This window comes from Hypanus sabinus, chromosome 27, assembly GCF_030144855.1.
Source record: "Hypanus sabinus isolate sHypSab1 chromosome 27, sHypSab1.hap1, whole genome shotgun sequence".
In the NCBI taxonomy this organism is placed as follows: domain Eukaryota; kingdom Metazoa; phylum Chordata; class Chondrichthyes; order Myliobatiformes; family Dasyatidae; genus Hypanus; species Hypanus sabinus.
This window is the reverse complement of record NC_082732.1, coordinates 25,962,407-25,978,191: the sequence shown is the minus strand read 5'-3', so window position 1 is coordinate 25,978,191 and position 15,785 is coordinate 25,962,407. Positions and strand designations below refer to the sequence as shown.

General features: G+C 44.3%; 1 protein-coding gene across 2 annotated transcripts in view; it reads right to left on the bottom strand.

The window, feature by feature from the left end:
- Nucleotides 1-15,785, bottom strand: part of LOC132382131 (arf-GAP with coiled-coil, ANK repeat and PH domain-containing protein 3-like) — a 365,516-nt gene that overhangs the window by 41,314 nt on the left and 308,417 nt on the right. For both annotated transcript variants that reach the window (XM_059952024.1, XM_059952025.1), the window contains exons 11-14: nucleotides 7,335-7,447; nucleotides 4,811-4,862; nucleotides 3,116-3,216; nucleotides 2,034-2,145 (exon numbers count right to left, since the gene is read on the bottom strand). In XM_059952024.1, the coding sequence (XP_059808007.1) occupies nucleotides 2,034-2,145; nucleotides 3,116-3,216; nucleotides 4,811-4,862; nucleotides 7,335-7,447 (378 nt within the window). The remainder of the gene's footprint in view (nucleotides 1-2,033; nucleotides 2,146-3,115; nucleotides 3,217-4,810; nucleotides 4,863-7,334; nucleotides 7,448-15,785) is intronic.

Genomic DNA, 15,785 nt, shown 5'->3' with positions numbered 1-15,785 from the left:
CGGGATGCCACTTTAAATAACAGGATCCGGTTTTAAGGGATTTCGACAAAGCATGTGAATAATAACGACAACCCCCATGGAAGCTTGGTTGTTAAGTTTGAAAGTAAAATAAAGATTAGTATTTGCATAAACTTTTGTAATATACACGTAAGCTAAGATCACAACTCTTTAGTTTTTGTTTGCTGAAGAAAAAGGAATTTAAAAAAATAGGTGGTTATTAAATTGGAGTCTGATGCTACAAGAATTTATTAAGGTACAAGATGTTAAGATATTAAAGGAAGTGCCAATGTAATCGCTAACTGTTTAGATGCTGAATTGAATGGATAACTGTATTACTCTATAGTGAAAAAAAAACTCTTGTATTGTGTTAGATTCTGAAATCCTGTAAGACTCGGTATTAATTAATTTTTACCTGTGGTAAAAATCTTAGAAGGAAGGGAGTGTTATGAATGTGAAGCAACTCTGAGGGGCCAAAGGGTACAAAGTCGCCCCCTCCTTTTTGAGAATCACAAGATCGCTATTAATTCGGGTCTGGGACCCAGGAAATGAGAGAGAGAGACACACACAGAATACACAAGGTTTGGAATGTGTCCTGGCCTCAGTGGAACAGAGCGACTAATAACGGCCATTGTCTCTTGGAGATGGAATTGTGTATTGAGTACTGTACTATTCATTGAAAACCCTCAGGGGACAACCAGAGTGGTCTGGTTGAGTGATTGCATCATCCCAACCTGATTGACATCTGAGACCCCGTGAGTAAGGATAAAAGAGGGGTCTGGGGAACAACCCCTTTAAACGCACCAGGAGAAACGCTAGAAATCCCGTGATAGCATTTTATAGCGGCCGGTGAGAGCTCGTGTGCGTCCTCCCTTGCCAGGGTGGCGGGCTCATCACGGAAGAACGGTTTAGCTAAAGGAGGGGCCACAAGTGAAAGGCCACGACAACGAGACTCCCGACGGATCGAAATCATAAAAGGAAAGTCAGCAAGTTTTTTCTCCAAATGTCTCTCTCTCTCCAACCATTGCAACACAGCGGTCCCCAGTGGCTGCAGCTTGCATGAACTGAGTGAACTTTATATTTCCATTGGACAATACATTATCTCCTAGACAGCGATAGAGCTTATTTCTTATTATTATTATACCCGCACTTTTAGATTTAGTATTGACGACGTATATTTGTATATTTGCTTTGATATTATTTTTGTGTATTTTTCCTAATAAATACTGTTAAAAATAGTGTCATCAGACTTCAATGGACATCTCCATCTTTGCTGGTAAGTGACCCAGTTACGGGGTTCGTAACAGTACAGTTATTATCCAAGTGTCTACGCGTCTCACAACCCTGAGACTTGTCCTCCCCACAGACAACCAGGAAGCAACGAAAAACCATGGAACTTGGCCAAAGAGAAACATCAAACCCCACCCCCACGCACAAATGGTAACAAAAAGAGAGAGCGAGAAACAAGGAATATAAAACGAAGGAATCCAGTCATGTTCAGTTCGGAAGATTAAACAAAGGCCACAGAGAGAGGAGTCTTGGGTTTTCCCTAGAGGGATTTTGATAAAGTAAGGGAAAATTTTTTAAAGACAAATTCATTACCATGATGGTCAGAAAGCGGAGTAATGGCACCAGCATCGCAGTGTTGGAGTTGCTGGTGGTTGGGAAGCCTGAGACAGGCCTTGATTACACTGTAATAGTCAAATCTAGCAGGAACACAGTAAGGTCGAGTGTTTCAGCAGCTCACGAGGTGAGACAGGAGTAAAGTCAGATAAGGTAGAAACATCACCATGAAGGGGCGAGGAACTCATTGTGGGGTCAAATCTGCTAGCAAATTGCAGATAGCATGGTTTTCGTTTCACACGGGTACCACAGAAAGGGATAGTCAATAGTCTGGGGCTGAAGACGCTCCCTCCACACAATTCAGCGCCCAGTCGGATGAGGTTCCTGCTCCTCCTTACTTCATCTCAAACAGCCAGTGGAGGGGCTGTGCGAGGTTACAGGGCGAAGAGAGCCGGGAAGTTGAAGAGACTTACGTTGATGTAGTTGTTGTCGGGGCTTTCTCTGTACGCAGTGGCAATGCTGGCCTGCACAGCCTGAATCCAGGCCAGTCGTAACTTTTCAGAGTCTGCCTGCAGCATACAGCTCCTGTGGAGGACAAGGGTGCCATTAGGAGTCTATACAAACCCGACCCGCAACCTTCTGAAATCTAAAGCTCAGATACTCTTTCGTATCAGAGGCCACACTGTTTTAAGTAGGTTTAGTGGCTTGAATGGATTGTGGAAATGACACTTGCAGATGTGTTGGATGGATAAAGACTGTTTCTTATTGAAGTCAGAGTCTTAAAGCATACAAACAGGCCCTTCAGCCCTACAGATTTGTTCTAAATTCAAGTCCAAGCTCATCCCATTTTTTCCTGTTTGATCCATTTCCCTCTAATCCAGGCAAGTGGGCAAGAGCAAACACAGGGAGCATCCTGACTTGACATAAAGTCAACAAACTTATCAGTGCCCCAAAGCTATCCTTCTTTCCGAACACCAGTCTGATCTAAACTTTCATCTGTGCTTTGACAAGAAGTCAGGTTCAGTGTACACGTGAGAAACGAGGCAAGGTTTACACACACACAAACATCATTGAAAGCCCAAATCCCTTATCCCAAATCCTTCTCTAAGAACTGGAGACCCCACACAAGCCAGACAACAGCAGGCTTGGTCAAGATAAATAACTTAGAAGTCAGGCGTTTGATAAGCAACGACCTGGGTACAATTACATGGCTCCAGTGGCACAAAACTTGGAATTCTAGTAAAGATGAGGGAGGTAAAGGGGCAGATCCATGAAATCAAACACCTTAGCATGAAGGGATGGATTTTGGTCAGAGGAGAGAAAACAGACACGAACCAAATGCTATAATTTTAAACACTGGGGGACAGCAGGAGGGAAATGGTGGAGTCACATACATTTATTACTTTCAAAACTTTGTGTAATAAAAATGTATTCATGTGATTTTGTTTGATTGTGACAAGGAGATGTTCAGTAAACTTTGGAGTTTTAAGTGGCAGATGGAAAGGAATACCAGTTGAGATTCTGTACAATAGTCAAAATTTTTCTGATTACTCACTTATTTGGTGAAACAACTTCAAAACAAAATCTCCTCTCGATGTCCTCGCAGGGCTTGACAGAACAAAGTCGCAAGTCATCGACCACAACCGTTAGTGCATCCTGGAAGTCAGACAGATGCCTCAAATGGGTGACAGCCATTGCAAGAAAGAACTTCAACCAATTACTAAATAAAGGAGCAAAGATGATATAGCCAGCAACATGGTGTAAAGCTGACCAGTGCAAGAGTCAAGTGTTAGGCCAAACAGGCTCCTTGCTTCAATCCACTTTGCTAAATTGTCTTGGGCTGGGCAACAGAGTTGCCCTCTGTAGCTGCTCACTCCTCATCACTAACCTTTGATGGCTACTGATGAGTTTGTGGCCTAACATTAGACATGGACTGAGAGCTAATACAAGCATCATTTTAACCAGACTGACACTCAGTGGGCAAAAACAACTGTGTACACTTACAATGCTCACAGTGGAATGGAAGCACATTACAGAACGTAAGTGTACGGAAACAGACCAAGGGCCAAGGTGGGACCTTGCAGCAACAAGGTCAGTCATTGGTTGAGTTGCAGCTTAAATGACCTGTCCTGTTCACGATCCAGTTAGAATGGCTGTTGCCTAGCAACCCTGGCAATGAAAGTGGTACCCGTGGGCAGACTGGAGTTAGCGTTTCAGCAGCTTTGAGACAGAAGCTGTAAAAATGTGGTCAAGACCAACAGGTTTGGATCACAACCAGGAGTTGAGACCAGTTGTTAATGACGATCACTAAATTCACTGGTATGTCAGTTCTATTCTATCAAGAGGGGTAGGTCACTACTAATCCATCACTACTTCATTATTTCCCATCAGTCACCTTATGTACAGACTAGCGTCACTATATGTAATCAATCAATGTATACAAGCTATCTTATATTTTTATATTTATTGTGTGTACTATTATTATCATGTTCTTTATATTTTGTGTACTTTTTGTGCTGCATCAGATCCAGAGAAACAATTATTCAATTTTCCTTGCCCTGAAATGACATTAAACAATCTTGAACTTCTTGAATCTCTCACCAAGGCTCAGTGTCTGGGAAAGCCATCACCATTCTAAGCCAACATGGGGGGGGGGGGGGGGAGGGAGCAGGCAGAGAGAATAATTTGGGAGGTTGCCATGCAATGAAAGAGAAGGCAGCTGGAAATAAATTCTGCTGTTAAATCCATTTCAATGAGTGACTTCTAGTCTTATCATTCACTGGCCTTCTGTTGCAAAATTCCAGCATCTGCAGATTGTGTAGTTAGACGTACTTTAAATACAATTGAAGTCGAGTGACAATTGCAGTTCACTGAAGTGGTCGTTTAAACTGTTGCAAGGGGAGGATCGGCTTCCCGGTGTTTCAAACCACAGATGGTGACCCATGGAATATTTTCCTTGCCACAAGTGCGGAGGACCCAGCCTCCCCAGTTCTGCTACCGTTATACGAGGATTAGAGGCGAGGGACTTGCCCGAGAAGCTGTGCGCAGAACATTATACCTGCATGCAGACAAGCCTTAGCCATGTTGGCTGTTATCCAAAATCTCTCAGTTTAAGCCATACCTTAACTCCACAGGAACTGAAGTGCGAAAAATTTAATTCAAAATGTGCTGCCAAAGGTTTAAAAAGAAACAAACAAGGAGCAAATTCTCTCTGAAAAGATATGTAACTGTTACCATGGGGACTACGTACCTTCATCTTCTTCTGATACACAAGCTGACTGTTTTGTATTGAAAACCACCTCCTAAAAATAAATTTTTAAAGTGATGATTAATAGTCATCAGACACATTCTAAAATAAAGGAAGCCCTAGGAAACATCATTTTTTAAAAACATACCCTCCATTGTTGTCCATGAATTATTTTTCAACAATATGGCAGTTCCACTTAAATTAACCTTATAGATGGAGATAGGTCAGAGTGAAGAGTATAGGATTTCTGCTATTAGTTAATGGAAGTCTTCTATTAAATATAATCTGTGTGTCAAGCACAGGAAAGAGCTATCAATTTCCCAAAGAAAGAAGTAGTTCACGTTGACAGGAACAATCAATAGGCAGTTATCTAGGGCTCTGCAGAACAAAGGAACTGTACCACATCTGTCACTGGAGGCTGTTTATGGCCCTGGGGGCTGGATTCAACAACCAGCACTTCCAACAAAAGAGAATGGACAAGATTAAAGATGAATCTTCCTGTACTAAGATATAAAGAGGGAAGGGTCCCAACATTGAACCGCGTGTGAAGGGAAACCTGGATGAGAACCAAGTGCAGAGGTCAGGATGCTGGAAGTGCAGTATCCTAATATCCAGTCCAACTAAAGTACACAGGAACTTCTTACAGAAGGGAGATGAACCTCTGGGATTCTTTGCTCCATAGGGTGCAGCAAGGTGGATCTGTTTTTTTAAAAGAGGAAGAAATGATTAAATTCTTGAAAGTTCAGGGAATTGAGGTTGTTGGGGGTAACTGGCACAGAACAGGAGATGGAGCCTGGGACTGATCAGCCATGATCCCATGGAATAGTGGGCCAGAATTGAGGGACCGAGTGGCCTACTTCTGGTTTATTATGTTCCAATTCTCAGATCTTTTTTGGTTACCTTCCTGGAACCCTTGCTTCACAGGATGTACCTTCCTCCTGCATGTAGCACCTTCTAACAAGCCTGAAGAACTCTCCTACTCTAGATTATTTGTCATCTCAGTGTAAGGAATTCAATCTCTTGACCGGCAGGTCCCAGAGGTTCTCATTTTACTTGGGTGAGGAATGAAAATAAATGGATTAGCAGATTGATCCACCTTGATCATCATGCCTAAGACTGGCAGTGGGTGTAAAATCTGTTCAACGCATCGGGGTGAACCAACAAAGTTTTTTTGTTTGGTACGTAAAAATGACCCCAAATACAAGTTAATCTTCAAGTAACATTCCTGGGCAACTTGTGCCTTAAACATCACTCTAAGTTATGGATCTGTCCACCCAATGTGAAAGCCAGCACTGGATCATTGTGGCTAGCACAACATTTGATCGTGCCGGAAATCTCCAGTGAGGTTAAATTCCTGCCACTGTCTGTAAGGAGTCTGTACATTTGCCCCATGAATATGCGGGCTCCCTCCGGGTGCTTTGGCATCCACCCACGTTCAAAAGACATACTGTTCAGGTTACTGAGCTGTGGCACGCTATGTTGGCACAGAAGCATGGCGATGCCTGTGGGCTGCCCCCAGCACAATCGTCAGACCGCGTTGGCTGTTGGCACAAACATTTTGTTGTATGTACAGTACGACAAATAAAGCTAATCTCTTAAATCTCTCTCAGAAAGGCTGCAGTGGGTCCAGATGACAGTTCCCCATCCAGCCTCTCACGTGGAATTCGGGATGGGAAGCAAGTTCCAGTCTCGCTGGCGTGGCCGACGCCTGCCTGCGGACTTCAGCACAGCACCGAGCAAAATGGCCTGTACTTCCCCCACAAATACACCCTCAGACAAGATGCGGGCTTCGGCCACAGATTTCAGTGGACGTTTACAGAATCTGGTTTGGTTCTGAGAGACAGGGAGGGTGAGCGTGAAGAGACGCACAGTTTTTGCCACCCTCACTCGCGCTTTGTCGATGGGGAGGGGTGAAGGCGTGATTTTAGAATAGACAGAAGCTGGGTCTGCGAGCCCGCGGGTCCACTGGGAAAGTCAAAGGCCCAATATCTGAGAGTTTGCTGGTGGCTGGGGGGCGGCCAGTCCGGGGGTTGGGGGCCTGCCTGTGTGCATAAGCAACGGAGCAAGGGGGCTTGTTTTGCTGTTGCTGCTTGTGTTGCTCTGCTAAACATTGTGGGCATGTTACTTTGACACCGGGGTGTCTGGCAACACCTGCGGGCTGCTCCTAGCACACCCTTAGTTAATGTTAGCTGTTAATGCACATGGTGCATTTCACCGTATGCTTCAATGCACATGCGGTAAATACATTAATCTGACCTGGTTGTGGGTGTAAAGTGGACGATATCTGATCAGACTGAAGTGTCACATGGCAGTAAAAACTGTGAAAGATCAACGACCAAGCAATTGTTCTGATAGCCTGTGCTTAACCCCACCACCGGACACACCTAATTGCAGTTACCTCTGGTCACCTTCGGCCCCAGAATCAGGCTGCGGCAGCATCAACAACTGCACATGATCAACCAGAGAACTCCACAGTTCACTAGTCCAAAGCTGATCCCAATCTGGAAACAAGAAACACCACGTGTACCTGTTCCACGTCTTAAATGCATTGCTTGCTCTCTTGAACAAATAGCCTTCCATCACAACACCATTGGGGGCATCAATGTTGAATTCAACTTTAGAATCATCATATGAGAAATCCTAGGAATGGAAAAACAGTGTTCAATATACATGCTTTGACATTTAACTTTATAATATTCTGAATTTCAGGCTGACAACACTGGTGCTCATTGCTGACACACCTTATGATTTGATAACCAGAGTTAATAATAAATAATGCATCTTAAAGTTAGCATGGCATATAGTCACAGTGATTCAGAGTAAGCTTTCCCCATACAGTACATAACTTACAAGGATGACTCCAATTTTCATACACGTGCTGGTAAATTTACATCTCTATTTGATGTAGTAATCTCTACGACTGGACACAAAGCAAAACCGAGTCCATCTTAATGATCCCCAGCAAAAACTGGAGCCTTGCCCTCCAACTCCACCTCTCCACCCACTCACTCGGTTCAGCCAAGCTAGATGATATATTAAGGGGGTAGAGGCTCAAACTCTGCACTCATCCATCATTAACAGCAGGTGCTTCGCTTTGCAATATCACTTGCCTGTGTTGTGCCATCGATCCCATTGCTGCTAAAATACTCATGCTCTTTCAACATCTCAGTCCAATATTGGATTTAAGAATGTAGAACAGTACAGTAGGGGAGCCGATCCTTCTGCCCATAATCACCATTATATGGATTTTAAATAGTCCTATTTCCCTGCACCTGGTCTATCTCCCTCCTTTTCCTGTTTATGTATCTATCTAAATGCTTAACACTACTGGTGCATCTGCTTTCACCTCTCTACCAAGCAGCACATTCCAAGAACTTAGTAAGATTGTAAAAAATTCAGTCTTGCAAGTTTCCTTTAAACTTTCCCCCTCTCAACTTAAAGTTCTGGCCTTTATTGTTACACAGCAGTTATTGATATTAGTATATTATTGCTAGATTAGTATATTATTATTGTCTTGAAAACACAGTACATTGAGCTCAGATAAAATAAAACAACTCTAGTCTCTGACATTTCCACTCTTGGAAATAAATTACTATCACCCCAACTACTTACCTTTTTTGGCACCAGGTTTCCTGGTTTCAGTCCTCACTACTCTAGATTATCCAAAATCCATTGTCAACTTCCTAACTGATATTGTGTATTTGTATAACTCTTAATACATTTTACCCTCACCCTCCAATTCCCCAACAATGTATTGAATTGGTGCTTTGTATTCCTGTTTCCAATATGGTTTCCTTGGCCCTCATATTTTTCTTTGCAGCCTTTTCCAACTCCACATCTGACTGTCTATTTTGATAACAGCTTGGCTGAGTGATAGCATGCCTGTCATAAGTTTATGGATTCAAATGCAACTGTAGGACATTAGCAGACAGTCCATGCTGAGACTTAAGTGCATTAGTGATGGAGTGCTTCATTATTAGCAGTGCTTCCCCTAAGCAAGGTACTAAGGTGAAACTCCATCTGGTTAGGCAGAGATGAAAAATCTACAGCACTTAGAGAATTCTCCTATTAACCTTACACCGTCTGAGAAATCTCCAAAATCCACTAGATGGAGCTATTCTTCAGGAATCTTCATTGCAAGGTAAAAAAAAACTACAGATTAGTAGAAGCAGGGTTGGATTTTTTTGCCTGTCGGGTGGGTGTTCTACAGTCAGGAAGCCCCAGCTCCAACCCCTGCTGAATTTACCATGGTGGTTGCAATTAACCTTCGTGTCCTTGAGCTGGGGAAGTGGTTGGGCTGGGGATTGGGATAGAGCAGCAGGGGATTTCTAACATCAGTCTATCATTGATCGCCACTGTTGATCCGTATGTGAATGTTGGTGGAGGACAGTGGTGGCATTGGCTGTAGCAGTTGTTTAGGAACACCCAACTTGATAAAAAGAAATTAACTGTAGCCCTAAAATGGGGATTCTGCCTAGCTGGACGCACTTTCCATTAAGCAGGAGAGGAAACCGAGACAATTCTGCAAATACCATCAGGGTAGAAAATTTAAATTCACATTCCAGAAACAGTAACAAAACCTGTTACAGTATCCACGCAGATCAATCGGCCATAGCCACCGTTTTCTAAATCATTTCTGAGACGCCACTTGAAGTTGTCAACAGTTAATAAGCCTTAAAAATACCTATGTGAAATTAATTACAATCAACGCGAAATCTAACAATGTGGAAGAGAATCTCTATCCGTGGTGCTGAAATTTCATGTCGCCCATTTATTTTATCTCTAAACATGATGTGACTGGGCCCGTCTAATTAGTTTTATCCATAACCTATCCAAGTAGTACTGATTAGGGTTAGTCTAATTAAACATAGCCCAAAGACCTGCGTACACGGAAACTTTGACATTTCCTTCTTGATTTGTGAAAAGCCAGATTCTTCGTCGAATGCATTTTATTTTCAAAGTGAGGTGGGCTGCGTCCAGTTTATTTGTGCTAAACCCTCTTCCAACTCTGCTTAGTCCAAGGTAAGGCTGGCCTTGTCACGGGTATGAGATGGAATAAATTTGGTTCAGAAAGCAAACGGCATAATTAGTTTTGGTCTCACGACTACATGGTTTAAAATGTCTTTGACAGCCAGATGACATTCGCGACGTTTGAACCGCGATAATGTCGCACCGGAGTTTCCAAATCAATTATCATCGCCACAATAAGACAGCATCTGTATCTGCAGCATCAAGAATTTTAAGCGATTATTACTACTTCAGCATAATTCTCCAAACCAACACTTAGACCACTGAGCAGCCCTGCCGAAAATCCGCTCCGCAATGAACCCCGAACCCCAAAACAGGATTACACTGGACAAGTTAAACTTATGTCTTGGGAATTAGAATTTCTACTTCCTTCCTTCGGAATTAAGAAACCTACAGCCAGCGAACAACGCATTAAACTATGATTCTGATTTTGCACGCCCGGCGTTAACGTTGCCGAAACCTCCCCCATTAATCGAGACATTGGAGAGAGAGGTAGAAAGTTATCTCTTGTGATCAAAGGCAGCATCAAGAGCTCGACCACAATTATTGAACGGCGGTTGAAATCACACTAAAGTTGTCAATATCGTTTTTATAATAATTCGCACAACGTTAAAGTGGTATTAAGTCCATTTCTCTTTGCTAATAATAATCTCTCCCGCGATATGAAATAATTGATCCTCGCTCCCACTCGTTAGATTTCTGACTTGCCACAGTAGCGGTTTAGAAGTAACGTACCCACAGACGGGAAACGAATCCACGCCGCCAACTCACCAGCGTGTTGTCCAGTCTGCCGAATATCTTCATTTTCAAACCGAGTCGGACGCCGTTTTATTTTTTTTAAAAAAACAACGCCGAGGAGGAGACAAGAAGCTCCTTGAAAAGTTTCCAAATCATAAAAGCTTCATCGCCGCCGTCTAAACATAAACAGCGACGGTGGCTTGTCGAAGCGACCGTCCGGGTTTCAGATGCAGGAAGGGGTTTGACCGGGGGTTAAATGGTTTTGACAGCTTTAACTCTGCAGTGTCCCCTGCCTCGGAGAGCGGGCTCTGGATGCCTGCGCACTCTCTGCTGCCACTGCGGGAGGGGACTGGAGCCACCTGCCCGTCCTGCGTGCCTCCGCGGCCACACAATAGCCCGCATTAGCATACAGCTGCCACTCTCACCGACGCTTAACCCTTCACACGCCGCCGCTCGCCCTGCAGCCGGAGCCGGGGAGGCCGCGCCGCACATTCAGCAGGCCGGCGGGCTTCCCCTTCAGGGAAGGGACCCCACCCTCTCTCGCGAGCCTCTACACACCCTCGGCGGCGCTGCCTTACGCCAGGTCCGAGGCCCCATCTGCCTCGCAAATGCATTGATACCCCTGCCTAGTCAAGCGGACACCAACCTTTAACCAACCTCCGCCAAGGAACAAATCAAGTTGATTTATTTTTGTTTCTGTTAAAGAGCAGTGCACCCCCTAGGGAATATTGCACGGGAATGCTGGAAACAAAGCAATCCTTTCAAAGAGTGGGTGCAGAGAGAGAGAGAGAGAGAGAGAGAGCTGGCAATGTCATGACACCGGCTGCAATCTGTTGAGGTGCGTTCCGCTCCTATCGTGTTTAAAGCCCAATGCAGTACGCAGGGGTTCGGTTCCGGAGAGCGACAGCGGTTGTCGGGGGGGGGGGGGGGGGGGATGTGCTGTGGTCTTGCCAGCGTCCTGTAGGCCAACCATTCCAGATGGCAGCTGCTGACTTCTGTGGGCAACACTGCAAATATCTTCACCAGGCTACCATCAGTGAGCACATTCAAGAACTTTGGCTGCAGGGAACATTTCATTTCCCTCAGTGCTTCAATCCAAAGTCATTGGGTGGGAGGAATTGCCGCTGATGACATCTCACCGGGGAGGCTGCGCACCCAGGGCCTGAAGATCTGGGAGCACAGCTGGGGCAGTTGCTGTTTCACAGGGCCAGCCATTGTGTGTGTGTGTGTGTTTCACATTCTCCCTATCACCCTGTGTGCTCTAGTTACCTCCCAAATGTCGAAAAGGCCACATCTGGAGTACTGCATACAGTTCTGATCACTCCCCCTATAGGAGGGGTGTTGAGGTTTTGAAGAGGTTTACCAGGATGCTGCCTGGCTTAGATCTTGCTTTAACAATGTTGGCTATGAGTATATGTTTGGGCACAAGGAGTTATACAGCGTAGAACCAGACCCTTCGTCTACCATGTCAATACCGAACCATCATACTAATCCCACTCGCTGGCATTAATTCTACATTGACTCACAAATTTTTACAGATGTACCATGGAGAGCATCCTCACTGGCTGCTTCACCACCTGGTATAGAGTAGTGGGGGGGGGGGGGGCTACTGAACAGGATCAAAATAAGCTGCAAAGAGTTGTAAACTTAGCTCCATCATGGGCACTAGCCTCCTAGTATCCAGCAGGACATCTTCAAGGAGTGATACCTCAAAAAGGTTGATCCATCATTGAGGGCCCCTATCACTCAGGACATGTCCTCTTCTCATTGCCACCATCAGGGAAGAGGTACAGGAGCCAGAAGGCACACACTTAATGATTCAGGGACAGCTTCTTCCCCTCTGTTAACAGATTTCCGAATGGACATTGAACCCATGAATACTACCTCACTACTTTTTAAATTTTTACTTTTGCACTACTTATTTCAATAGATACATTCAATATCGGAGAAATGTATACAATATATACATCCTGAAATTCCTATTCTTCACAAACATCCATGGAAACAGAAGTGCCCCAAAGAATGAATGATAGTTAAATGTTAGAACCTCAAAGCCCCCCCCCCAGCTCCCCCCACTCACGCATAAGCAGCAGCAAAGGTGATTGGCAAAAGGGATACAGAGCTGGAGAAGGGGAAGGATCATGGGACGGGAGGCCTAGGGAGAAAGAAAGAGGGAGGGGAGCACCAGAGGGAGATGGAGAACAGGCAGAGTGATGGGCAGAGAGAGAAAGAAAAAAAAGGAGGGGGAAAAAAACTAAATATATCAGGGATGGGGTAAGAAGGGGAGAAGAGGCATTAACAGAAGGTAGAGAAGTCAATGTTCATGCCATCAGGTTGGAGGCTACCCAGCCGGTATATAAGGTGTTGTTCCTCCAACCTGAGGAACAGGTGAGTTTGCAGTCTTTCCTTTTGTTTCTGTTGGTGCCAGAAATGTGGCAACACGCCTGGACTACCCCCAGCACATCCACTGACCGTATTGGTCATCGATGCGAGCGATGCACTTCACTATCTGTTTTGATGTACTTGTGTCAAATAAAGCTAAATCTAAGCTTTTTCCACTTACACTAAAGCTAAAAGGGCTACAATTGATTCACACAAGGCAGCCCTTTGCGAATAAGTTCTGGGCTGAAGTTAAAGGAAGAAACAAGGAACTTTATTATATGGGAACAGAACTTGTGTCATAAACTGAGAGACAAACTGGAATTGATGAAGCAGTGGGGAATGGTTCTAAGAACACAATGGTATATTGCTGCAATGCACAACGGAAGACTTCCACAATAGAGAGAGGAGAAAACCTGCAAGAGTCAACAGATGTTCCCGTGGAATGGAAATAAAGAAAAATACCCGTTAAGAAGACAGGGAGGTGTAAAGATTGAGAAGTGCAGCCTGTACGTGGTCTATAAATACTAACTTGCTGAATAACCCTGTGAACAGCTGATGTTCTTTTGCCTGACATATCCAAGCAACATTCAATGACCTTCCAAGTTAGCAGTGACAAAAGGTCAAGTTTGAAGCTTAGAAAATCCAAGCCACAAAAACACGCAGAAGGTCTAGAAATTACTCTGTGCAATGGCATTGCAGGGCTGGGACCAAGCTGATTTGCTCACTCTTGTAACAGAGGTTAACATCACCATTAAAAATGTGGAGACGGGGATTAAGTCCATTTGCTCGGTGTTACTGTATTTCCAGCCCTGGAAGTGATATGATTGACTGGTGCTGGTAGCTCAGCAAGTGAGTGACAATGAATCATCTTGTCTGCCAAGTCAACCAACTTCAGATGCAAGTGATCATTGGAAGAATAATTTGCCTTAAACTGTGAGGAGAGGAATTCATCTCTGGTCACTGGTGCCAAGCAAGTGGAGGACTATAAGACCATAAAACATAGGAGTAGAATTAGGCCATTTGGCCCACCATGTCTGCTCTGCCATTTGATCACAGCTGATTTATTTTTCCTTTCAATCCCTAGCTCCCACCTTCTCCTTTACTAATTAAGAACATTATCAATCTCTGCTTAACTACACTCAATGAGTTGGGCTCCATCGCCTTCTGTGCAATGAATTCCACAGATTCACCACCCTCTGGCTAAAGAAGTGGTTCCTCATATCTGTCCTAAAGGGACATCCTTCTGTTCTGAGGCTGTGCCCTCTGGTCCTACACTCTTCCACTACTGGAAATATCATCTCCATGTCCACTCTACCTGCACCTTTCAATATTTGATAAGTTTTAATAAGATTCCCCCCCCCATTCATCTAAACTCCAGCGAGTACAAGCCCAGAGTTTCAAACACTTCTCATATGTTAACCTTTTGTTCCTGGGACTATATTCATGCATCTCCTCTAAACCCTCTCCAAAGGAAGCTCATCCTTTCTTAGACATAGGACCCAAAACTGCTCACAATACTCCAAAGGTGATCTGACCAATGCCTTCTAAAACCTCAGCACTGTCATCATCATTATTATATGCCCTGTTGAATGACTTAGGCAATCATGGCCTCATGATTGTTCTTGGCAATTTTTTTTTCTGCAGATGTGGTTTGCCTTCTTCTGGGCAGTGTCTTTACAAGATGGGTGACCCCAGCCATTATCAATACTCTTCGGAGATTGGCTGCCTGGCATCAGTGGTCACTTAGCCAGGACTTGTGAGGTGCATCAGCTGCTCATACGACTGTCCACCACCAGTTCCCATGGCTTCATGGGCTACACCTTGCCCAAGAGTGACCTGCATGTTAGCAGAGGGAAGGAGTGCTTTACACCTCCTTTGGCAGACCCTGGCTGTCATTTTCACTTGTGCGTCAATGTTCAGACCCAGGGAGCAGAAAACTTGGACTCGCTTACTCGATAGTGACCAAAGAGTAATTCCAGATGAGGAAACACACTGAGAGATTTCCATATAAATGCAACCCAACAAAAATATACACCTAGCCATGTTAGGAGGGGAGTCCAGAGGCTTGGGATGTGAGATACTCAGATTTTCTTGTTGTACCCCCAGCTCTCTTCATGCTTCAGTGAAGTGTTTCTGGATGTTAAGGGGAGGACTAGCCTCAGTTATAAAGCTTCCAAGATCAAATAATAAGCTGTGATGTATGAGGCAGCTTTGTGCATGTACTTAGCAGGGGTTCCTTACCATTAACCGAGGGGTCTGTGGACCCCATGTTGGGAACCCCTGACTTACTGAGGCTTTAATAAAACAGAAAATGCTGGAAATGTACATCTGGTAAGGCAGCACCTGCGGAGAAAGAGACACCATTAACCTTTCACCAGAGTTATGTCCAGAAAACTGTTTCTCAGGAAGAATTAGTGCCTTTGCAAGAGATGGAAAAATACAATACTGCTACAATTTTAAAGCACTCCACCCCAAACCCTGTGCATTGGGGATTTAATCGGAGTCATAAAGGATGTAACCCAGCATTAATGGTAAAAGCAAACGATGGAATGTCAGATGAAAATACAGCATTTACCGATAGAAGTGATGTAGTGTAATCATTTTATTTACTAAACCTTCTAGCTGCTATTTTGGGAACTGGCATTAGAAGAAACTCATTCCAGTCTTTAGCAACAAAATCTGATGTAGGCTGATATCCTCCCTGTATGCTGCATCACATTATATAAGTGGCCTGTTTTTGTCACCGCTTACATAAGCCGAGGCAGGAAGTACATGTCAGCTTTTATTTTCAGGGTTTGTTGAATTTCTGACACAGTATTCTGCAGATTAC